Consider the following 25748-nt stretch of genomic DNA (forward strand, 5'->3'; position numbering starts at 1 on the left):
GAGTCGAGATGCACTGAGATGTATTGCGTAAGGTATGACGTATACATCTTTGCTATGTAAAAATGAATCACACCCCTTTATAAATGAATATTTTCTGCTTAAAATTCCGATCTTTGCTTAACAGATCCAAAGATGGCAACTTAGTCTGCTGAAACTGGTAATCTAAATAAATGTCGTGAAACAGCGATCTTGACCGTTTGAAGTTTTCTGTTCTGCTTTCATGAATGAATATTATTTATGCAGAAGTGATGCACGCGAGACGTGCGTGGTTGGGTACACGTACCGTGTGACCGGACGCGGCTGGACTCACCTCACTGCCTTGCAGAGCCCGCTGCCGTTGTCACACTTGTGCTGGTAGCTGATTTGCGTTGGCTTGCTGAACGACTCCACGTGCTTCACTTGCTGCGGCACCGCCTTCTGCACCGAACACACGTGCCGGCTGAAACAAAAACAACACCTCTCATCGAAAACACAGTCGCATACGGAATATAAATAAAGGATATTTATAGGTACGTTAAGTATTATATCGTCAATAAACACTCCAATATGGCCAAAGAAAAGAAAAGCATCGTCAAGTGAGAGGCATCATACAAGATAATAGAAAAGTTACAGGAAAAGGGTGCAAACATAATTTCTAAAAATATGTTTTGAAACAGTTGACACTGAGTTTGTATGAAAAACTTTTAAAGTGTCTGGATACGCTCAGAAACTCGCCAGAGCAACACAAAGTCTCTACAACAACACAGTAGCGTTGGAAAATGCTAATCGAGGATTTACAGAATCCTCAGAGACAAACAGGGAGTGAATAGTGTTGAAGTTTGTCATCAGCATTATTTAACACCCATTCGGATAAAATAATAAGTAAGTGGCAACAAAATATATTTTTCGAGGGATTAACCTGAACAACGATGCCACACTAATTGACTGTTCTTCTCTGAAGGCAGGGCGGTCATCCAAGTAGATAAAGATAAGCTCCAACTGTCAATGTAATTTTACATATGTGAAGGAAATACAGTACCAAAAAATCGACAAAAAAATCTTGACTTTAAAACGGTAACAGACAGATTTAAAACTGTAGTAAAGGGTCAGAATCTTCAATACATGCCACATTTCATATATCTTTTATATATCATCATCTACAGCTTTTAGAAAACGTAAATAAAAAATGTACTAAGTTACAGTGCATATGAGGCTCAGTTCACCGTCACTTAAAAAGTGTAACACGCAGAGAGATCGGTACTAAATTTCACTGTACAATGGCAATGCTCCGATCTATGGAAGCGAAATTTACGCTGTCTCAGTACAAGATTAGTCATTCGAATGAGATTTCTGAAATATGCTTTTGGAGTGTCCGAACGGATGGCGTCAGAATAATGAACAGCTTTTCCGTAAGTGAGAAGTCCTGGAAGTAGTGAGAGAATTGTAAACACCACATTGACGTAAAGTTGGATCTGAGATATTCCAACAACGTTCCTACCATAAACAGAGATCAGGAATGCCCATAGAATCCATGGAGTGACGAATAAGAAGAATATCATGAAGCTGGAAAAGGCATTTCGTCTTAGACTAGCAAGGAATAAGAAGTTAAAATGTCTATTGCAGACGCATAATTTGGAGTTACTTTTCTTCGAAGTACGATGGTCCTGAATTCAAACGTTTGTGATAGAGCTCGTATCATTGTTCAGAACACTGAAGAAACCCTACATGAGCAAATGGCTTAATCTGTCAATAACATTTTCCATCACTTTATCCGATTTTGTACAATTTTCTCCATTTGTTTTGATTTTTAACCTTGGTAACAAGTAGACACCAACAGTGCCGAAGTGCCGAAAAAGAGCGAATGTTCTAATGTGGCAACCCAATCCTTGGTTCTGTCCTTCTTAATGACTGATATGGAAGCTTTGTCATACAGGAAAGCTGACATTTTTCCTTCCCATTTTTCAGACGTTTCATCCCGCTAGTTCTTCGTAGTACGGGAAGAAATTTACATCAGATTTCTTCGTCACAGTCTTGACACTCTGTTTCATGTTAGCAGTGAACTTCATTTCTACAATCGGTAGACATTTTGTAAATTTCCAGAATGAAATTTTCACTTTGCAGCATAGTGCGCGCCGATATGAAACTTCCTGACAGATTAAAACTGTGTGGCGGTCCGAGACTCTAACTCGGGACCTTTAGCTTTCGCGAGCAAGTGTTCTACCGACTGAGGTATTCAGGCACGAATCACGGCCGGTCCTCACAGTTCACACTCAATGCAGTAAATTCACTTTCTCCTTGCTTTGTCTATGTAAAATCTTTAAATCGATAGAGAGGTCTTTGTATCCCGTTCAGCAAATTAACATTCGATGCGAGGATCGTAAAGGAAATATTACATTTTATCGCCATTCATGACACTTTTTAAAAATTCTCATTTACGTATCACTTTTCCGAAAACCCAATAATTGTTTCCCATTGCGATGCATCAATTTAAAATTTGGTTCCAAGGTGGCTACAGCCTTCCTCTGTAATGGTGCAAAACCGTGGCGCCTTTCGACGTCACCCAAGGGCTCGGCGGCGCTTCAAACTGCAAGGTGTCGACACATTCGAAAAAAAAGGGCGAGAGCTCAGAAGTTCAAGTGAGCTGCAATGTGGGTTAATGATGTCACTTCGGCAAAAAAAATTCAACACAATTCTGCCCAGCAACCCCGTGGGCATGTCACACTATGAGAATGTCGTCATACTCCCTCTTACCCACATTTTACACCTTCTTTTGATGCCCCTGCGATGGAGGTCATAACAGCGACGGCCAGCGTTGAAATCACGCGGTTTTACTATGGGTGGTCGAGCAACAACGTTTTAGGTACACCGCCGCTGAGAATCACTCCGCCGCTGAGAATCAACACAAAAGGGTTTAAGGTGGTGGCATAAAGGGCGTCAGTGAACCCACCCCTTTCCTTGGGGCGTTGATTCCCACTCATTTCGCACTGTGATGAGCAACAGGACGATGTTCTTGACAACCTTTGAGACTGCTGACCTCCCTCAGGCGGATGATTCAACCCTTTCTAAGGACATCGTAGGCCAGCAACCCTCTGAACCTTATCTCTTTGGAATGTAACGCTGGGGACTGTTGAAAACCATTCGACGAAATCTGAACGTGATCCGAAACAGCAGAGGCTCTTTATGCTTTTTTATCCCTCCTGTTACGCGTCTTCCTACAGCGTGATCACGGAGGGCTGGGACATTGATATATGCGTGAATAAGACGGTAAGAAGTCGTCCTAAGACCACATTGTTCGGCAGCAAAAAATGGCTCTGAGCACTATGGGACTTAACTTCTGAGGCCATCAGTCCCCTAGAACTTAGAACTACTTAAACCTAAGTAACCTAAGGACATCACACACATCCATGCGCGAGGCAGGATTCGAACCTGCGACCGTAGCGGTCGCGCGGCTCCGGACTTAAGCGCCTAGAACCGCTCGGCCACCGCGGCCGGCGTTCGGCAGCACCCTCGGTGCAGGCATACACCTTTGTTGAGCACTTTAGAAATGTACCTGTCAGAATATTCGACACCCATTCAGCTGAATGATGCCTCGCAGCCGCTCTAGCGCCTTAGGGGCTGCCCGCGATTTTCTTTTGTGGTGGTCAGACGTGATCGACTGGAACCTCGACGGAGTGTACGCCTGACCTCATCTTCCTATGCAGTCCAATGTCGGGCCATTGTCACATCCGAATGTCTCACAGATCGGAATACTGCACGATTCGAGCGGGTGGCCAAACAGAGGTCTACAGTGAATCAGGTGCTGGTAACGTTGCCTCACACGAATATGTCGCATCTCCGTGTCCTTCAAAGTGCTCAGTCTGACGCTGAATCTGATGGCCGCCCTACCTGTCATAGTGAATTGCAATTCAAATCATTTATATACCCGCCGATTATGTGTACGAATACGAAGTTACTTTGCCATGTGAGCGTATCTTCTGGGTGCTTCACAGTTTTTGTCAGGCAATGTTCATGTAGAATGTCACTGTTACTGTAGAAGACTTATTCTGAGACATGCTAGATGGTATTATTAATTTTGTTTACAGGAGTTCAGTGTACAAATCATGTAGCCAACAGGTGACTGATCAAATGAGGAAAAACGTTTGTGTAAGGCTGTACAGAGCACAGAACAGCTAACAAAAAATTACACTAAAAGGTAGTGGTAACTGGCAACAAGAGTATTTTTTTTAGACCACTGAGGCGAAAAAAGGAAAGAATAAACATAAACGCTATTTCGTTCTCAAATGAAATTGCTACAAAGTCTCCTGGCGTTACGGCAGTTTTCATAATCGGAAGGTCAAACGATACGTAGATACAGCACTATAGCCTGAAAAACAGGCTATGGGAATGAGGCATGGGAATGGACACCCATAGGACGCCATCGTGAAAGGCAGTCGCAACACTAATCGAAATATGGTGGTAGCCCAATTAACAAAGGTTTGCAAGAAGTTAGTTTAATTTTTTACTTTAGCAAAAGATAAGTTATACCAGAAAGGTTGTTGTGTTGAAGCCTATTACACTCGTATTTCTTACTTATTGTGTTATTCTTATCATCAGTCGAGAACTCCATATCAACATTTCTTTCGGTACCACAGTAGATGACTTCCAGGAAATCTATTTTTTTCTAGATGTTTCCGTACCACAGGAAGAGATTAGTTTTTCAAAATATTAAAAGTCAAGAAAATCCGTATAACAAGGGAATTTCATCATCTAAAAACGAAAGAGAAATAACAAAAAAAAAAAAAAAAGCTCAGTCGGTAAAAATAACTGATCGCTAAAGTCAAGTTTGCGGCTTCGAGTCCTAGTCTGACTCGCAGTTTTAATCTTTCAAATGAACACACACGCCCATCGACGATTCCACAACAGTGGTGAAATATGTTTGGCTAAGAAGAAACATCAGTTTATGTTCTTGCAAGGAAGTGAATTCCTTTAATTAACAGGAGAAACAATAGACACTGTAAAATGGGGTGAATAGAAACAATGAGATGAACAGAAACGAAACTTCCAAAACTTTCTATGCTATCGTGCGAATGGCAAACTGGTACTACAAAGATTTGTTTGTCTAGGTTGGTAGTGAACCAGTCCAAGAGGAAAATTAAGAATTTCGAAGTAGGTGACTCTGTCAGATGATGTTTTTGTTTATGAGAGACATCGGAAATTGTGCTGAATATGCTTACTTCCAACTTCAAGTACCAATCTAAATAGTGTAGTTTTAATTCATGTACGCGAAAAGCAAATTTTCAGTTTCGTTCCCTTACCCATAAAACTCAGTTTTGAAGAGTACTTTAATCTGACTTGTGTTCCCGATAACTGAAAAAGGAAAGGTTATGTTTACGAAATTTGTGCGATGAATAGAAACAGTAAACGTCATTATTTCTTCAGAAGAATACCAAGAGTTTGAAATAAATGAAGCACCACATTGTTTTTTTCTCACTCCGGAGATTATGCAGTCATTAAGGTATACGGAAAAAGTATTGTATGTATGTGAAATTTATTTAAAAGACAAAGGTTATGTAGTTTTTATCTATATTCAACCGGGTTATTTTAACAGATCAGTCAAGGAGATGTCGTTCGGAAACTTCGTTACTTCTGCGGGGCCTACCACTAGTAGATTCAAGACATGATCATTTTAGAAATGATATTAGTGACTTAAAGTATAACAATCAATCCAAGTCCATCAATTTAATATTAAAATAACGTAATTAGGGATATAACATTGTTAATATGGAAAACAGAACCAAAAAATCACAGTTCATTCAATATTCTTAGTTTTGTAGTGAATAAAACATTTTTTGAACCAGGTAAGTTTTGTTTCTTATTCGCCTGGAGCCAAAACAGGTTCTCACATGTCCTTATTCGTCCATCTCTGTCCGCAACTCAAAGTGTTTTTAGTTTTTAAATCATTAGCTACGTCCCTAAACTACGAGTAATTGTAAGTTTAAAGTTGGCCGCAAGATCCACTATACCATAGTTATCATTTAAACAGTTATTTCTAAAATTATCAAGTTTTTCTTTTAAATTTTAAAACTGTTTCTGTTCACCACATTTTATGGAAATTTGTACCTTAATTGCATAACACCACCTGAATAACAGATGTTGTCCAAAATTAGAGAGCTAAATTAATGTTCAAAAAATGGTTCAAATGGCTCTGAGCACTATGGGACTTAACATCTATGGTCATCAGTCCCCTAGAACTTAGAACTACTTAAATCTAACTAACCTAAGGAAATCACACAAAAATTAATGTTCAAGTCGACAAAATTGTGAATAATTTACTTTTACTTCTGTTTCGTAATACATCACATATTCGTGGAATTTAATTTTATTTACAGCAAATATACGCTACTTTTCTATCCAAACATCTCTGTTCAAAGTGTTATCCGTATTTGTAAAATGTTACCTGCAATTGTAGCAACAGTATATAATCACAAGTACATGACAGCGAAGACGGACATTGCCACAGGTAACTGGCACTATTAGCTGAGGAAAGATGACACAGTAGAATCCCAGTTTTGTACGGAGGATCAGTCAGACAATGCAATGTGGTGAGACACGTATTGGTTTAGGTCCGGGTCTCTTATGGCAGAGGAGCAAGGTCGCCTACCTGATTTATGTTTTGCGTTGCCCCATTAATCATTCCGACGAATGCTGCGGTGGGTTCTTCAGCTAGGACAGGCAGATCCTTCGTTCTTTTGTAGCGAGCCGAACTAGGTTGTGTCTTGAATGACCTCAGTGTCGACGAGAAGTAACAACCCCTTCTGTTCTCTTCCACCTCAGACGGTGCGCTAACCTCTGATGAAACGAGACAAAGGGAATAAGAATGTTACTGCCAGCACCTCCTACACGCTCATCACCGCTAAATAACATATCCATATTTAGGCTGGAGTACTGTACCGAGCTGAATGAACTGAGGACGTACGGATTAGGTCTCTTCATATCGCAGATGTCGGGTACGCCTGCTTGATGTAATCACTTGGAGATGATGTCTCATACGTTTTTTTTTTCTTTTCCTTAGCTGTGCTGTAGCTGGTACCCTACAATCGTTAGCTTGTATGCCGTTATAACTACTCTGCCCGCAGGGGTGCCTTGTCGGAGAGCGCGGAACAATTACTGTGTTTAGCAGTCTTGCAGTACATCACCACAGATACTGCACGTGGATTAGCTCAGCCTCTTGTTTCGAGACCAAGTTCCGTTAAAACACAGACTCGATATAAACAAGAGGGCGCCAGACAACGTTTGTACTCCGATGAATCTGGTTTCAGTTATAGGTTTACGAAGATCTTAAATCTGCCACTTACAGAATGAAAGACGTGCTCCATGTACCGTCGAATGTAAGTATACTAATTTTCGTCCAATTTTTGGTTGATATATAAACTGCAATGAAAAACTGTTGCACGCATGGCAGCTATCGATGCTTAGTGGACAAATATTCGTCATGTTCCTATAATCATCTGTCGTCGCACTGCGTGGGTTATGCGGGGAGTTACAGAGTAGGTTCCATTGTTGCAACTCATTGGATTCAATTTGTGGTCGACTAATATGGTGAATGATTTATTTTCAGAAGATAAGGTACGTGAATGGAAAAATACAGCTTATCGTTCTTCAGAGAAATCACCTCTTATGGTTACGAATTTCCGACAAAGGCAGCCTAAGGGATGTGATTAAGTTCAGTGTTGCTTTGTGTCTGATACCAGCAATCCTCATACTTTGAACGTTTCTTCAAAAGAGGGGAAAAGGGAATAATCGACACGGCCAAGATCTAGTGAATAAGGGGTGTGAGGGAGCAAATTGAAACCCAAGTGGGCAAAGTAGAAATGATGACACTAAATAAAAGTAAGGTAATGTGTTAACATACTGAAAATAAGCAAATCTCCTTGTCCGGGAGATATTAGCAATGAACGGCTAAAAGCAGCGTCACGTATCTTAATAGAAGTCCTTGGATATATTTGTACTGAATGCTTAAATCAAGACAATCTGCTTCTTGATTGGAAGAAGGCAGTTATATCATCTTTGTTTAGAAAAGTAAGGAAAAGGATTTATAAATTGAGAGGCATAATTGTATTGTGTCCAGTGGCAGTGTCAAGGAACAGAATTGAGAGATTTTAAAGAAATGTAAGACCAAAACGGGTTCAGAGCTGGTCAGTCAGCTACAGATAATATTTTTATATTTAACTAACACAATAAGTGATGAAAGAAGACGAGCAGTTGATCTAACATTCGTTGACCCAAACAAGGCGTGTAAACAAGCTGGATCTGAGTATGTGGAATACTGACGTTTTAATGCAGTTCCAGTCTTATATTGTGGAGACACGTCCTAAGTGATGGTAAGCAATGTCACTCACTGGCTCCTCTGATGTTTAAAATTTATACGGAAGAATGATTAAAGACATGTGGAAGTAAATGTAGCACTGGTGGGAGACGATAAAACTGCACTTCTTCCTACTTCCCGAGGACCAGATGATAAACGGCACAGCCAGTGATGATTCCAGCTATCACTAAGGAAAATATTTGGAACATACGACAAACGAGGTTTAAAAATAAACACAAAAAACTGGGTGTATGATAGTGGGCGGATACGAACAAAATGATTTAGATGCTGGGAATTTCAGTATTAAATATAGTTCTTGTAAATATTTAGGTAAAAAATATCTGATCAAAACTATGTGGACAGCAGTTAGCGGATATTAATATGGGCCGCGCCCACCATTCGCCTTTATAACGGCTTGAACTCTGCTGGTGTCACTTTCAGTAATGTGTCTTTATGTCCGCAACAGCCGAAACAAGGGAGGATATTAATACTGGACGCAGGTCTGGAGCGACGTCGACGTTGTAAGACATCCCAAAGGTGTTCCATTTGGCTCAGTTCGGGACTCTGGGCAAGCGAGTCCATTTCAGATGCTGCTTTGACATAGTTGACAGGGTGCACTAATCATGCTAATACAAACAATCAATCATCAGAATGAGATTACGACATTTTCACTCTGCGCTGATATGAAACTTCCTGGCAGATTACATCTGTGTGCCGGACCGAGTCTGCAGCGTGGAAATCTCATTCTGGAAACATCCCCCAGGCGGTTGCAAAGTCGTGTCTCCACAATATCCTTTCTTCCAGGAGTGCTAGTTCTGCAAGTTTCGCAGGAGAGTTTCTGTGAATTATGGAAGGTAGGAGACGAGGTACTGGCGGAATTAAAGCTGTGAGGACAGGGCATGAGTCGTGCTTGGGTAGCTCAGATGGTAGAGCACTTGTCCGCGAAAGGCATAGGTCCCGAGTTTTAATCTGTCAGGAAGAATCAATCATCGTTTCCGAACTGTTATTCTAATGTCTACAGTATATAATGCTTCAATATATGTTCATCTCATTCTGCATTCAGCGTTTTCTAAAGCGCTATAAGGGGACCGCACACCAATCACGAAACCACCCCCACACCGAAACATCGACATTTCCGTACTTCGCTGCCGCCACTACACGCTATGGCAGGCAACATTCTTCAGGCATTCACCAAACCCAAACCCTACCACAGAGTATAGCGTGATTCATCCCCCCCAAAATCACTCGTTTCCAGTCATTCATTATCTGGTGCGTCCCTCTTTACATCACCTCATGCGTAGTACAGCACCGACAACAAAACTTTATGGCTTGGAAGAGCTGCTCGACAGTGTTACCCGTCCTTTTTAACTTACTACGCACAAATTGGAAATTTGTCGTAAGGTTTATGGGACCAAACTGCTGAGGTCATCGGTCCCTAAGTTTACGCACTACTTAATCTAACTTAAACTAACTTACGCTAAGGACAACACACATACCCATGCCCGAGGGAAGACTCGAACCTCCGACGGGGGGAGACGCGCGGACCGTGACAAGACGCCCTAGACCGCGCGGCTACCCAGAGCGGCCTTGCTACGCACAGTTATTGTGCGAGCTGGCCTGTTGGTACTTCAGAATTCATTATTTCTTTCTCTGATTTCATGTGAGTTTTCACAACCATCCTCCACAATGCTCGATGGTCTCTGTCAATTAGTATATGAGGTCTTCCTAGTCTTGGTTTAGCTGCGGTTATTCCTTCGCGTTCCCGCTTCAGAATTAAATGACCATCAGTCGACTTCGGTATCTAGTGACTAGCCCACGTTCGAAATCTCTGTCCCTCTTGCCCGCAATCCAGTCTGTTGTTACAGCTTGTCTATTGGCAACACAATACTCCCCGCCTCCATTTATAATGGCAAGTGGCTCTGAGCACTATGGGACTCAACTGCTGAGGTCATTAGTCCCCTAGAACTTAGAACTAGTTAAACCTAACTAACCTAAGGACATCACACACATCCATGCCCGAGGCAGGATTCGAACCTGCGACCGTAGCGGTCTCGCGGTTCCAGACTGCAGCGCCAGAACCGCGCGGCCACTTCGGCCGGCTAATGGCAAGTCCACCTCTCAAAGCACTCTAGTGGTTAGAGGCGTCTGGGTACATTTTATGAGATATATCGTGTATTAATAATATTTCAAAGTCTTTGTGACAAAGGTCTAGGGTGATAGATCACATCAAGGGAAACAACGTTCGTTAGAAAAAAGATGTTCACTGACGCTTCTCGGCGGCGCCAGGCAACCGTAAGTATTCGATGGCCCCTGTATAACGTGATTTTACCAAACCATTTGGGTCTACCAACCATGTGTGCAGCGTACCACCTACCCCAGTAGATTCATAGAGCGATTTTCAACAAGATAACTATAAAAAGAGTGTCTCTAAGAGGAGTGATATATTATAGAAGTGAATTAAGAGCTTTTGTTTTGCAGGGCCTACTGCCTTTCACGGTGGGAAAATGACAGTACGATAGGCATGTTTATGTACATTGAATCCCTAGTCGTGTATTACACGCCATGTCAACCTGAATCAAATCTGTGAAGGGAAGTTGGTATAGTCCCCTTGTTTATATTACAGCAGCGTTAAAACAGCGCAGTATTATCAGCGTGCAGGGCGATTTCCCCTACTGCCTGCTTCGGTATGCAGCTTTCTGTAGACAGAGTAGTACAGTACGAACCCATAACCGAATGTTGCGACACTCCAGCCACCTAAAATTACCACTGTATCTGTGAATGACGACCTCCAGTGGGCGTCGCTGTCGCAGTCGAGTACTGAATGCGGCGTCAGTAATTATCTTGACGAGACGACGACAAGAACTGTATGTCTTAGACATTAGTATTTTGCGTGAGCAGACGAAGAATTTCGCGGGCGCTGCGAGAGTAGGCCGGTGCATTTTTATAACGGGCGAGTGCACCGCGGGGCCGGCTACGCAGGGCGCACGGGTATTTTTATGCCACGTCGCGCCGACCGTAACAAACGAGGCGTTTTTACGTTCGCGACGGTGGCCGCCTTTACGAGTGCCATTAGTTGCTCTCCAAATTAAATGTGGTTTATTTCAGTTGCGGCCGCTGTTGCAGCCGAAACAAAGGACGGCGGTCGGCGAGGTGCGCACACCAGTGGCCAGGGATGGAGGCCACATAGCGAATGCGACACTCCCGAGGGTGGCCGCATTCCCCGCTCTTCCGGGCGTCAATTCCATCGCTTGACAGGTTGTTTGCGTCCGGCTCCTGACACACTTTGCACCAGACTCATTTCTGAGAGGCATAGTTCGCCGAGGTGTCCTGGCTGACGCGGGACAATTCCGCTCGAATTGGATCGTGATGAAACTACGAGACACGTGTAAAGTGGTGAACCATGTTAAAGCCAGAGGCGTCCCCAAAAAACGGGGAAACGGAGGGGGGTGGGGGTAGGGAGGACACTTGACAGGAACCTGCAGTAAACATGTATTCATCACAGAATTCCCATGTGTTTCTAGAAACGGCTGCCTGTGAATCTACTAAACCGCAGATTTGGCATTCCCGAACGCAATGGGGAAAGTGCAGTGGCTTCAACAAGCACTACATAACTTAGGATTATTTGAATTCTACGCTCTCCACAGAAAATTACCCAATGTTATTATTCTGGATTAATTTCCAAAGCTCTCCGCAGTTTCTAGTGCTGTGAGAGAATGACTCACTTCCATGCTTCGATCTTTGCATGGAAGAAATCACCACTTCTTCACTGTTGCATTTCATTATTTTTCATGGGAAAAGTTCATTTTCATAAGTGAAAATCACAAATTCCCCACATTTCTTCTTCAGGGGTAATAGACTTTCAGAAATCCCACCCTCATATACAACCAACTCAGTTGATTATCCAACCGATTGCTGACTATTATCTTCTGAAATTATTGGCTAGTCTGTCATTTCAATGTTAAATGTTCCTTTCCTCAGTTCACTCCCTTTCCCAAGACCATCAGAATTGTAGCTTACTGCTTCATCAGTTTCTGTGTGCTCACTTTTATGGGCAACACATTTCCCAGCCAGTACACTAATCTTTCTTCTCTTGTTTAGTGTATTTCCACATGTAATACTGCTCCTTTTCTCCGTCAAAAACTCTCTGAAACTATTTTCTACATCATTCTTCCCATTTCTGCCAGGAAGATGATGTAGCAGCTCACTGACATCACATGGAAGAATGCCACACTTACGAAATCCTGATTTCAAATTTCCTGCTGCATTGACAGATATTTCATCTATTAATTCTTTCATAAGGTGTGGAAAGTGTTGCTTTTGGTAAAACTGCACTTTTCATTCCAGCTTCACTGTCTCTGTAGCGTCCTAAAATTTTCCTCCAAGCAACTTTCAGTGGACGAAACAATGCCACATCCAAAGGTATACTATTCGGAGGTAAACAGACACATCTGTAATATGAGAAGAAAAATTTTCACCTATGAGTACTTTTTTGTTCTTTGAGCTTTTTCAATTTAGGTAGCATCAGACTGTCAGACAAGTCGGTAAATATCTCAGCAGTAGATGTAGATGCTGAGAGTGGTCCGTGTGTCGACGGGTAACATTAAGGTCGATGGCCGCTCCTGGTGCTATTTGAGAAAAGTGAGCTGTGTACCAACCCCGAGTATTACCTCACCTTCTCCTCTCATCACAAGAACGGTGTAAACACAGTCGACTGCTTTCAATAGATGAACGTAAGATATCACTCACTCTTCGCGGAGATAGGGCATAATTCTGCAGGAACAGTTCCTAAACAAACCCCCTTCGTATCTCGTAGACAAGAACCACAGATGACTTTTGTTAGTTGGCCTTCAGGCAGCTCCTATTTATCCTGCTTACAACACGCAAGTTAGAGGTCTGATGTAATTTTAAAGCAGAGGTCTGATGAAATTATAAAGGGCGAACGAAAATCTTCTGTTCGAAGGCCATACAGTCCACAATCGGTAACCAGTCAGGCAAAAATGCCGTGATCATTGAGCCAATCATTCCAGCAACTCATCAGATTGAAGATACCCGTGTGGTGAAAACACCATGTTCTGTTGCGTGAAGAAGTCAGTAACGCATGAGGGGAGATCAGGTCCATAGGCGGGTACTCGAGTGTCTGCCACTTGAACTGGCGTATCTTCTGCGTTATGACATTTGCAGTATGAGGAACGAAAATTGGAGCACCATTCCAGAACGGTGGTTTTTGACAGAGATGCGTCCCCAGCCGCATTCCTCACTCTCCGATGGATGGTTCAAATGGCTCTGAGCACTATGGGACTCAACTTCTGAGGTCATCAGTCCCCTAGAACTTAGAACTACTTAAACCTAAATAACCTGAGGACATCACACACATCCATGCCCGAGGCAGGATTCGAACCTGCGACCGTAGCGGTCGCGCGGTTCCAGACTGTAGCGCCTAGAACCGTTCGGCCTCCGATGGATGTCTACTGGTGTTTGTCCACCCGCAACTTCGAAAAGAATAACACCTCGCTGATCCTGTTTGTACGCATTTGGCAATAACGTCGTTATGGTTCACGTTTTCACATTTGCAGCACACACGAATGCCCCAATAATCCATTGCCTATGGGTCGGTGCTTATATACCCGCATCGGATTCGCGGTATACGCAGCAACAACGCCCTCAAACGAAAACTTTTGATTGCCTCTTATAGTTTTCAACGCATATATTAAGGTCTTTTAAAGGTATATTTTTTGTCATTCCGGTATCAACAAATATGTATACTGATTTTTTCGTTTAGTTCTTCGTATATTCAAGGACACACAGCGTAACCCTGTAATACTTGTGCTGTTCTACGTACTTTGCTTTGCAACGAATAGCCCTGTCTTCCGCTTTACATGAACTCGGGTGTAGTGGAGCGAAGGTGATGACGTGGGGACTGAAGTGACTCGGAGAGAGCGGTTTTAACTGAGCGATACACATAACAATTTATTGCACTTTCTGATACACGTATTATACTAGGCAGTGGCGTGTTCGCAATGTGCATCAAAGGGGATCGAAAGTCACACCTAAATTAACAGCAGTCTATCTATGAAAACTGAAGGCTTTCAAAAGAGCTAGTCAAAATTAATACAATAGTTATGCGGTACAAGAATTGAGTGAAGCTCAATTCGTATCACCAACGACATGATTATCAGCACTAAGGAACAAAAATCTCGATACGATTTTTCAGCGGAAGAAAATGGTACCTTCACATTTTTTGCTCTGTGCCTCCGAACAATGAATATTACAGGCCCGGTGACGATAGGGATAGTAAATCTCTCTCTCTCTCTCTCACACACACAGAAACACACACAACATCGATCACATTGTCCGTCGTTCATCGCTAAGGGAAAGGAAAAAAAAATATGATTCGCAAGAGGTAGTTAGTTTACGAATGATGTACGTATTTACCAAAATATAGCGAAAGGTAAATGGTGTTCACACGATGTATCCTCAGGTGCAACACACAGGATTCCGAACCATACAACAAATGGCAGTCAACATCAAGAGCAAACTGTTACCAATTGGTAGACGAAATCACATGATCAAGGAATTGAACAAATTTTGAGAACCAAGAAGCATCAGAATTAGGTAACTGGACGGACTATATTAGAAGTAGGTAATTGGGCAGTCTAAATTAGTGTTATAGTTGATGTTTTCCGATTCGAAACACCACCAGCCCTCGATCAATAGCATAGACGTATGCGCGCGGATCTAGGGAAAGGAGCTGAACGCACCTCGTACGTTTGAGGTAGATTTACAGCAGGCCCCACTAAAGGGAGCATCAGAACGTTATTCCATGATGTATTTCAAATGGCGGAATTCATACAGACGATCAGCAGAACAGAGCGAAGCGAACAGGAGGTCAAAGATTCTCGGGAAGAAAGTTATGACGTTAACGCCGTATGTGAGCACCGGAAGTTAACCGATTTCTGCCTCGCTCCCTCGTGCTTTACCAATGGATTTTGTTTCTTCCTAGTCTTTATTTCAATGCTCGCTTTGTTTACGTGACAAATTGCTAAGGTACCGAGGACTTGATAGGTTGCTTCGAGTGTTTTCCTACAGGAGAGACCGAATATCTGAAAACAAAATACTATCCGAGTTTCGCAATATCTGAACAAAACAAAAAACTGCCTGGCAAAAGAAAAGTGAAGCACCCAGAAGGGGAGCAGCATACGAAGTGAAGTTTCACCGGTTGAGAGAATTCCTGATTTTATTTCAGTGATCACAAAATCAAGTTAGTTTAAAAAGAGCTTACCAGTATGAACCAATTACCAGTACGATGCTGAAACCCCTATGGCATGGTTGCCTGCACTTGTAATTAGGCTGTTTAGGTTTTTATATTGGTTCAAATAGTTCAAATGGCTCTGAGCACTATGCGACTTAACTTATGAGGTCATCAGTCGCCTAGAACTTGAGAACTAAAATGGTTCAAATGGCTCTGAGCACTATGGGACTCAACTGCTGAGGTCATTAGTCCCCTAGAACTTAGAACTAGTTAAACCTAACTAACCTAAGGACATCACAAACATCCATGCCCGAGGCAGGATTCGAACCTGCGACCGTAGCGGTCTTGCGGTTCCAGACTGCAGCGCCTTTAACCGCACGGCCACTTCGGCCGGCCTTGAGAACTAATTAAACCTAACTAACCTAAGGACATCACACACATCCATACCCAAGGCAGGATTAGAACCTGCGACCGATGCGGTCGCCCAGCTCCAGACTGTAGCGCCTAGAACCGCATGGCCACTCCGGCCGGCTTTTATGTTGGTAACGCCATGTAGCGCTCTATATGAAAATCACTGACTGTGCTGTGTGCAGTCTGTGGCTGGGTTGCATTGTTGTAGTGTTGGGCAGTTGGCTGTTAACAGCGCGTAGCGTTGCGCAGTTGGAGCTGAGCCGCCAGCAGTGGTGGATTTGGGGAGACAAATGGCAGAATTCTGAGAGCGGACGATCTGGACGTGTGTCCATCAGAAAGAGTAAATTTAAAATACTGGATATCATGAACTGATATATATATGATGACTTTGGAACATTATTAAGGTAAATACATTGTGAGTAACGAAGATTTTTGTGAGGTAAGTGATTCATGAAACGTATAGGTTATTGTCAGTCAGGGCCATTCTTTTGTAGGGATTATTGAAAGTCAGATTGCGTTGCGCTGAAAATGTTGTATGTCAGTTTAGTGTTGATCAGAATAAGTAAAGAGAGAAATGTCTGAGTACGTTCAGTTCTGCTCAGCTGTTTGAAAATCAAATAATGTAAGAGGTTTATCAGCACAGTCATTCATAAATTTTTCTAAGGGGACGTTACACACTGATTCAAAATGTTCAAATGTGTGTGTGTTCTTAAGGGTACCTAGATTTACACACTATTTAAACTAACCTACGCTAAGAACAACAACACACCCATGACTGAGGGAGGACTCTAACCTCCGGCGTGAGGGGACGGGCAGTCAGTGGCATGGCGCCTCTAACCGCGCAACCACTCCGCGCGACTGCACTGATTCGGATGGGAAGGGTGTCATAAAGCCGTTGCACCCCTCCTGAGGCAAGCTAGTCCCCACCTGTTGGAGCTGGTCCTCGACGGATAACGTCCGAGCTGGTGCCACGCATATTCTATCAGCAACTGTTCTTGGGATCTTTCTGGCCACAGGAATACCTTAGCCGACATCATCACACAGTTCGTTCATGGAGACAACGTGCCACTTGTGGACGAGCATTGTACTACTGAAAATGGCGCCACAATACTGTTGCACGTGAGGTAACACACGAGGACGCAGGATTTCCGTGACGTACTACTGTGCCGTCAGAGATTCCTCGGTCGCCAGGAACTGTGACCTGAAGTCATAGCCGATAGCTCTCCACGCCGTGACACCGGGCGTAATACTGCTGCGCCTCTCCAAAAGCCGGCCGCGGTTGCCGAGCGGTTCTAGGCGCTTCAATCCGGAACCGCGCGACTGCTACGGTCGCAGGTTCGAATCCTGCCTCGGGCATGGATGTGTGTGATGTCCTTAGGTTAGTTAGGTTTAAGTAGTTCTAAGTTCTAGGGGACTGATGACCTCAGATGTTAAGTCCCATAGTGCACAGAGCCATTTGAACCTCTCCAGAACATTAGACGAACGGGACTTATTTCCAGGTTGCCACCACATTCATGGACGAGGTAATCCGAGGTTAGACAGAAAGGCGATTCTACACTAAACGCGAGGCAGCGCCTTTCATCAGCCGTCCGCGCAAGCCGGTCGCGGCACCACATCAAACGCAACCGTTTGTGTTGTGATGGCAACTGTAGCCTGTGCATGGGATGGTAATCCCACAGTCAGACTACGGCTAGTCTCTGAACAACGGTCCAGGATGGTAATGACTCTTGCAAGGAGTCTAGTACTTGTTCCCGAATAGCAGGCGCAGATGTGAATGCATTACCACGCGGTCGGTACGCCATGCAGCGATCCTCCCTTCTGGTGGTCAGACACGAGCAGTGGGGGCTTCGACAACGAGTACGTCCGCCCTCACGTTCCCATGCAGTCCAACATCGGGCCACTGTCACGTCAGAGCGCCCCACAGATCTGGATACGGCACTATTCGACCAACCAGCTGAATAGAGACCCAACATCAGGCCAGTATCAAACTCTGTCGAGTGCTGCTAATTGTGTCTCACACGAGTGCCCGGCATCTCCATGTCCTTCACAGTCATCGTTCACAATCTGATGATTTTCACGCCGCCTTACCAAGCCTGGTAAAACCATTAAATACAAACAGTCGTAGCACACTACAGTGGCGGTAATACCTGTCCCGGATAATTTCAGCTCCAATTTTTCAGATACCCGGCGACGGTGTGCGAAATTAAATTGACATCCCACCATATCTCCTAGACGCTTCACTTTTTTTTGGCCAGGACTGTGTGTCAGCATGTTGTTGTTGTTGTTGTTGTGGTCTTCAGTCCTGAGACTGGTTTGATGCAGCTCTCCATGCTACTCTATCCAGTGAAAACTTCTTCATCTCCCAGTACTTACTGCAACCAACATCCTTCTGAATCTGCTTAGTATATTCATCTCTTGGTCTCCCTCTACGATTTTTACCCTCCACGCTGCCATCCAATGCTAAATTTGTGATCCCTTGATGCCTCAGAATCTGTCCTACCAACCGGTCCCTTCTTCTTGTCAAGTTGTGCCACAAACTCCTCTTCTCCTCAATTCTATTCAGTACCTCCCCATTACTTATGTGATCTACCCATCTAATCTTCAGCATTTTCTGTAGCACCACATTTCGAAAGCTTCTATTCTCTTCTTGTCTAAACTATGTATCGTCCACCTTTCACTTCCATACAAGGCTACACTCCATACAAATACTTTCAGAAACGACTTCCTGACATTTAAATATATACTCGAAGTTAACAAATTTCTCTTCTTCAGAAACGCTTTCCTTGCCATTTCCCGTCTACATTTTATATCCTCTCTACTTCGACCATCATCAGTTATTTTGCTCCCCAAATAGCAAAACTCCTTTAGTTCTTTAAGTGTGTCATTTCCTAATCTAATTCCCTCAGCATCACCCGACTTAATTCGACTACATTCCATTTACCTCGTTTTGCTTTTGTTGATGTTCATCTTATACCCTCCTTTCACAACACTGTCCATTCCGTTCAAGTGCTCTTCGAAGTCCTTTGCTGTCTCTGAGAGAGTTACAATGTCATCGGGAAACCTCAAAGTTTTTATTTCTTCTCCATGGATTTTAATACCTACTCCGAATTTTTCTTTTGTTTCCTGTACTGCTTGCTCGATATACAGATAGAATAACATCGGGGAGAAGCTACAATCCTGTCTCACTCCCTTCCCAACCACTGCTTCCCTTTCATGTCCCTCGACTCTTATAACTGCCATCTGGTTTCTGTACAAAGTGTAAGTAGCCTTTCGCTCCCTGTATTTTACCCCTGATCAGCCAGAACATAATGGCCACAGACTTACTGTCGATAGAAACCCATCCAAGCGATAGCAGTGTCACCTGACGAGGAATAACAGCTAGTCAGATACATACACGGTGCATGTAGTTTCAGTGAGTGTATTGTCCGCGTGCAGAATGGGGAAGGCGCGCGATTACCGAGGCCAGACAGTGATGGCCCGGAGCCTCGAAGATGAAGACTTGTCGGGTGTTCGGGGAATGCTATGGTAAGTGTCTTCAACACGTGGAGAAACCAAGGTTAAACCACGACCACACATTATGGTGTTTGGCGGCCACACCCAATTAAAGATATCGGACGTCATAGGCTGGGCAGACCGGTAAAACAGGACAGGCGGCGAACTGTGGCGGAACTAACAACAGACTCAAATTCTGGGTAGAGTACAAGTGTGTCTGAACACAGCCACCGAACACTCCTAACTTGGACCTCCGTAGCTGACGACTCACACATGTAAGAAAGTTAAAGCATCACAGCGGCAACTACGACTGAAATGGGCGTGTGACCATAGGCAATGAACGTTGGTTCAGTGTCAGAGCGTTGCATGGTCTGATGGATTCCGATACCTTCTTCATCATGACGATGGGAAGGCGAGAATCCGTCGTCTTTCAGGGGAACAGCTCCTTGACACCTGTACTGCGGGACGGAGACAAGCTGGCAGCGGCTTCATTACGCTCTGGGGAACTTGCACGTGACCATCCACGGGTCCAGTGGAGCTCGTGAAAGGCACAGTGACGGTCAAGGTGTATGGTACACTGGTTGCAGACTACGTACATCATGATTGTTTCCTGACGGCAGTGGCATTTTTCAGCAAGATAATGCGCCACGACGCAAGGTCAGGAGTGTGATGCATTGGGTCGAGGAACGCAGTGGGGAGTTCCAGTTGATGTGCTGGCCCACCATCATTTCATATCTGAAACTGATAGAACACATTTGTCATGTGATTGAAGGTGGCGTCAGAACTCATCGCCCGCTCCCTGGATTTTACGGGAATTCGGTGACTTTCGTGTCAAGATGTGATGTCAACTCTCTTCATCGACCTACAAAGGCCTCATTGCTTCCATGCGAGGACGTGTCACCGCTGTTATCCTTGCCAGACATACCGCCTGTTAGGTAGGTGGTCATAAAGTTCTGGCTGATCCGTGTACCTTCACAGTGAAACTATCAGCTCTACTGAGGAAGGGCAATATATTTTTGGCTTTTATTTGGCAATTAGAAATAAATCAAGGCGCAACGAATAAAACAAGAACAGCATCTTTACTGTCTCCTAATTTTTTGTTGTGTTGCATTCGTATATTTTTTGAGTACATAAATGATTGTGTTTTGAAATTTTCTTCCAATATTTGTCCTATTATTTTAGTTTTTCACCAGTATGCGTAATTTACATACGACCTGTATCTAGAATATTCAGAATTAGTTTTTCTATCAACTACACTGCCGCTGGCTAGTTCCTTTATGCTGATACGATATTCCGACTTTTTCTAAAACGAACAGTATCTCATTGGTAAAGCTTTGCAGAAGTTCGAAATATAGCTCGTACTTCAGTGCGAGATGCTTTTAATAATTTCCACAACGAAACTCTGTCTCCGAATCTGGCAGGAAACCCAAAGCGATTCTGGTCATACATAAAACACACAAGAGCTAAGACGCAATCAATACCTTCACTGCGCGATAACAATGGTGAAGTCACTGATGACAGTGCCACAAAAGCAGAGTTATTAAACACGGTTTTCCGAAGTTCCTTCACCAAAGAAGACGAAGTAAATATTACTGAATTCCAATCAAGAAGAACTGCCAAGATGAGAAACATAGAAGTAGATATCCTCGGTGTAGCAAGGCAGCTTAAGTCACTTAATAAAGGCAAGGCCTGAGGTCCAGATTGTATACCACTCAGGTTCCTTTCAGAGTATGATGATACAATAGCTCCATATTTAGCAAATATATACAATCGCTCGCACACAGAAAGATCCGTACCTAAAGACTGAAAAATTGCTCACGTCACACCAATACCCAAAAAGGAGAAGTAGAAGTAATCCGCTTAATTACAGGCCCATATCGCTAACGTCGATTAGCAGTAGGGTTTTGGAACATATGCTGTATTCGAACATTATGAAGTACCTCGAAGAAAACGATTTATTGACACATAGCACGGATTCAGAAAACATTGTTCTTGCGAAACACAGCTAGCTCTTTATACTCATGAAGTAATGAGTGCTATCGACAGGGGGTGTCAAATAGATTCTATATTTTTAGATTTCCAGAAGGCTTTCGACACCGTTCCTCACAAGCGTCTTCTAACTAAACTGGGTGCCCATGGAATATCACCTCCATTGTGCGACTGGATTCGTGATTTCCTCGCAGAAAGATCAGAATTCGTAGTAATAGACGGAAAGTCATCGAGTAAAACAGAAGTAATATCCGGCGTTCCCCAAGGAAGTGTTATAGGCCCTCTATTGTTACTGATCTATATTAACGACATAGGAGACAATCTGTGTAGCCGTCTTAGATTGTTTGCAGTCGATGCTGTCATTTACCGTCTTGTAAAGTCATCAGATGACCAAATCGAATTGCAAAATGATTTAGATAAGATGTCTGTATGGTACTAAAAGTGGCAATTAACCTTGAATAAAGGAAAGTGGAAGTTATTCACAAGAGTACTAATAGAAATTCGCTAAATTTCGATTATTCGATAAGTCATACAAATCCGAAGGCTGTAAATTCAACTAATACTTAGGGATTACAATTACAAATAACCTAAATTGGAACGATCACATAGATAATGTTGTGGGTAGAGGAAACCAAAGACTGCGATTGTTTGGCAGGACACTTAGAATGTGCAACAGGTCTGCTTACACCACGCTTGTCCGCCCTATTCTGGAGTATTGCTGTGCGGTGTGGGATCCGCATCAGGTTGGACTGACGGATGACATCGAAAAAGTAGAAAGAAGGGCGGCCCGTTTTGTATTATCACGAAATAGGGGAGATAGTGCCACAGACATAATACCTAAATTGGAGTGGCAATCATTAAAACAAAGGCGTTTTTCGTTGCGACGGGATCTGCTCATAAAATTTCCATCACCAGTTTTCTCCTCCGATTGCGAAAACATTCTGTTGGCACCCACCTACATAGGGAGAAATAATCATCGCGATAAAATAACAGAAATTAGTGGTCGCACAGAAAAATTTAAGGGCTCGTTTTTCCCGCGAGCTGATCGAGAGTGGAAGGGTAGAGAGACAGCTTGAAGGTGATTCATTGAACCCTCTGCCAGGCACTTTATTGTGAATCACGTAGATGTAGATGTGGATAATCTTAATTTCACTATGTTGTGCTGGGCTGAAGGACCTACGGTGACGGTCCTTCCACTGTGAACATACCGCACCATTTGACGGTCTCATTTTGTTCCATTCAGTTGACGTCTAATTTGAGTCGGAATTTACTCACGGCAGCGGCCCAGAGATGACTATTTTACACAGTGGCATTCGGTAATCCAAAGACAGTTGCTTGACAAGAGTCGACAGTAACATAGCACTTCATAGAGGTGGCCGAGCGGTTCTAGGCGCTTCAGGTTCGAATCCTGCCTCGGGCATGGAAGTGTGTGATGTCCTTAGGTTGGTTAGTTTTAAGTAGTTCTAAGTTCTAGGGGACTGATGACCTCAGATGTTAAGTCCCATAGTGCTCAGAGCCATTTGAACCATTTTGAACTTCATAGAGCAGACAGAGAGAGAGAATAACATTCCCAAATTTAAATGCAGGTGATGAAATGTATATGTCAGAGGAAGAAAGGAGCAAAAGTCTCCGTGCTCCATTCTACACCACGATGAAGATGCACACCTTTGGCCAAGATGCAGAGCCGAGCAGGGGTGATCCTGAGCCCCTGGCAGAACTGCAACAGCCGCAACCATCGTACAACTTACTAACTACCTGTCTTTCTGTATTTTTTTACGCAGGTCTAGAAAACTTTATATTTTTAAACATAGGTTTGATGAGAAAGATGCTATTTAAATCAAAAATACTTTTTAAATGAATTACTGTGATGAAAGATGTTACACACAAGACATTAAATGTATCATTTTAGTAATTTAATTACGAACTGTATGAAGTTTCTAAAAGAAATTGAAAGTAAAAACACAATCTCTGAAATTGAAAGTCGTCGATTTATAATCCCCTATTTTTACTTTTTTACATTTTTATCCGAGTCATCTTAAATTTATATCTTCTATTTTCGAGATTGTTTTAAATCGTATTTACTTTCAGTGTAGTGTCCTAAACTCTATTGTATCATACATAAAGTTGTGTGGCAGCTGCGATGTGATGTACCACATTTCGTGTAACGTCTTTTTTATACAACTGTACAGGTACAGCCTGCAAGCGCGTTTTAAATGCTTCTAACTTTTATCTTACATCCTCTATTAGGTTTTTTTATCGCGTGAGAAACGATCTGATCTGTAGGTTTTAAGGATATTAAATTTAGTATATTTCTCTAAACATACAGCTCATGCCATACTTTAGAGATGTTTAAAATGCATCTCATTCTATATCTTTTATTTTTCTGCTTTCTACGTTTTTATTTACATATATCTTCAATTGTCTGTGACTTATTTTTTTAGTACCACTAGCTACAATTACAGTAAACTTTACTTCCTTAATCTATGAATTTGCACTCCTTGGGTGCCTATGTGTCGCTGCTGTTTTTCGGTGATTTATTACTTTTATTCACACATTTACTGTCCAGTTTTCTTGTTGTATAAATCTATTAAAATATTCTTGTTTATATTTTCTCACTTTTGGATCTGCTGATGACTGAAGAGCCGAAACCAGTAACTAATTTTAATAACATACATTGGTTTTAGCGTGATTTATAATAAAGAAAAGATTTTAGTCATAAATTATTACTGGCGCGCAAATTATTCATTGGAGATAAAAGAAAAAGAGCTATAATTAAGAGTTGAGAAAATATCCCCTTGTACAGACTGTTTTTTTTTTTTTTTTGGTTATAATTTTACCTTGCATTTCCTTGCTCTGAGCGAGGCAAATCAAATCAAGTTTAGGAGATGCGCTGTATTCTGTAGGCAAGATAGCTAAATTTGACAGTCCGCTTTCATCCATACTCGTCCTTCAATAGCTTTTTATCATCTTTAATTTACTGAAACTGCATACAAAAGATGCTGCGACCACTGGCTTTATCACAAATAACATAAAAACTATTTCCACATTTGTGCAAGCACCTCCTAACCCGAAAATTAAACAAAAAACCTGAAAAGTATCCGAATGGGATGCTCTTTATCAGCTCTTCCTTCTGGAACTTGGAAGCACGTGTTTCGTTAGACGAATATATTTGCTATATCTGGAAATGGAATAACATACAGAGGTTTTGTTTTAGGTGAATCCTGAAATGAAGTTGATGTCAGATGAAAAGGAATCATAGATGCCCTTTTTTCCCATTTTACTTATTATCAAATCGAGTAGTTTCAACAGTTTCTCAACAGAGACCAAGTATGCCTTGCATCCAGTCGTCTCTCCAATCATCCTCTGCACCTAGCTCAACATTTAAAGGCAAAATAGTTTTGGATAGGTACAGAATCACAAACATCTTTGGGTTTGGGTATTTATGCAGTCCTTCAAATAGCAGTTTAGTATTTTACACGCCTACGTACGACACGTCCATAGGCGTATGACTGGCAGACAAAGCGAAAGTAATTGTCCAGCGATATTTTGTAAAGGAAATACGTGGGTTAAACGTTTAGTACAGTGGTCAGGAAACAAACTTGCCTTTCGATGTTTTGGTGTGTATTAGAGTTTCGTTCGCGCCAGAATAACACCAAAATACCTTATACATAAGAAAGGCATTTTTTGCCGTGACATTACGATACATGATGTTTGAACAATGCAGCCGATGACCAATGACCAACTTCTGTGAAAATAGCGTAGGTTTCTACAAGCGCAACGATTAGCAATTCCAGTGATATTATTAACCAGCCACAGAGGGCTTATTCTTGAATTATTTTCAACTGTCACAGCAACTCGTACCACCTGAAACTTTGGATAGAAAAAAAAAAAAAATGGGTGGTGGTGCAAGAAAATTATATATCCCCTCCAATTTTTTTGCTTGCTTCCTCCACCGTCAGCCGGCCATTGTGGCCGAGCGGTTCTAGGCGCTTCAGTCTGGAACCGTGCTGCTGCTACGGTCGCAGCTTCGAATCCTGCCTTGGGCATGGATGTGTGTGATGTCCTTAGGTTAGCTATGTTTAAGTAGTTCTAAGTCTAGGGGACTGATGACCTCATATGTTAAGTCCCATAGTGCTCAGAGCCATTTGAACCATTAGAACCTCCACTGTCACATCTCTTTTCAGTCCTCAGTCGGCAGAAATCGGGGACTTTCGTACAAATAGCATATTTTCTTCGGCATCGGTTCGCCTACATTTGTGACCCTAACATATGGTACACATGTAA

General features: G+C 42.7%; 1 protein-coding gene across 1 annotated transcript in view; it reads right to left on the reverse strand.

Moving 5' to 3' along the window:
* Window positions 1–22777, reverse strand: part of LOC126224081 (epidermal growth factor-like protein 8) — a 184426-nt gene extending 161649 nt beyond the window's left edge. The window contains exons 1-2 of the mRNA XM_049942203.1: window positions 22740–22777; window positions 311–439 (exon numbers count right to left, since the gene is read on the reverse strand). Of these exons, the coding sequence (XP_049798160.1) occupies window positions 311–439; window positions 22740–22777 (167 nt within the window). The remainder of the gene's footprint in view (window positions 1–310; window positions 440–22739) is intronic.
* Window positions 22778–25748: the final 2971 nt, after the last annotated feature.

The sequence above is a fragment of the Schistocerca nitens genome, chromosome 1 (assembly GCF_023898315.1).
Source record: "Schistocerca nitens isolate TAMUIC-IGC-003100 chromosome 1, iqSchNite1.1, whole genome shotgun sequence".
NCBI lineage: Eukaryota > Metazoa > Arthropoda > Insecta > Orthoptera > Acrididae > Schistocerca > Schistocerca nitens.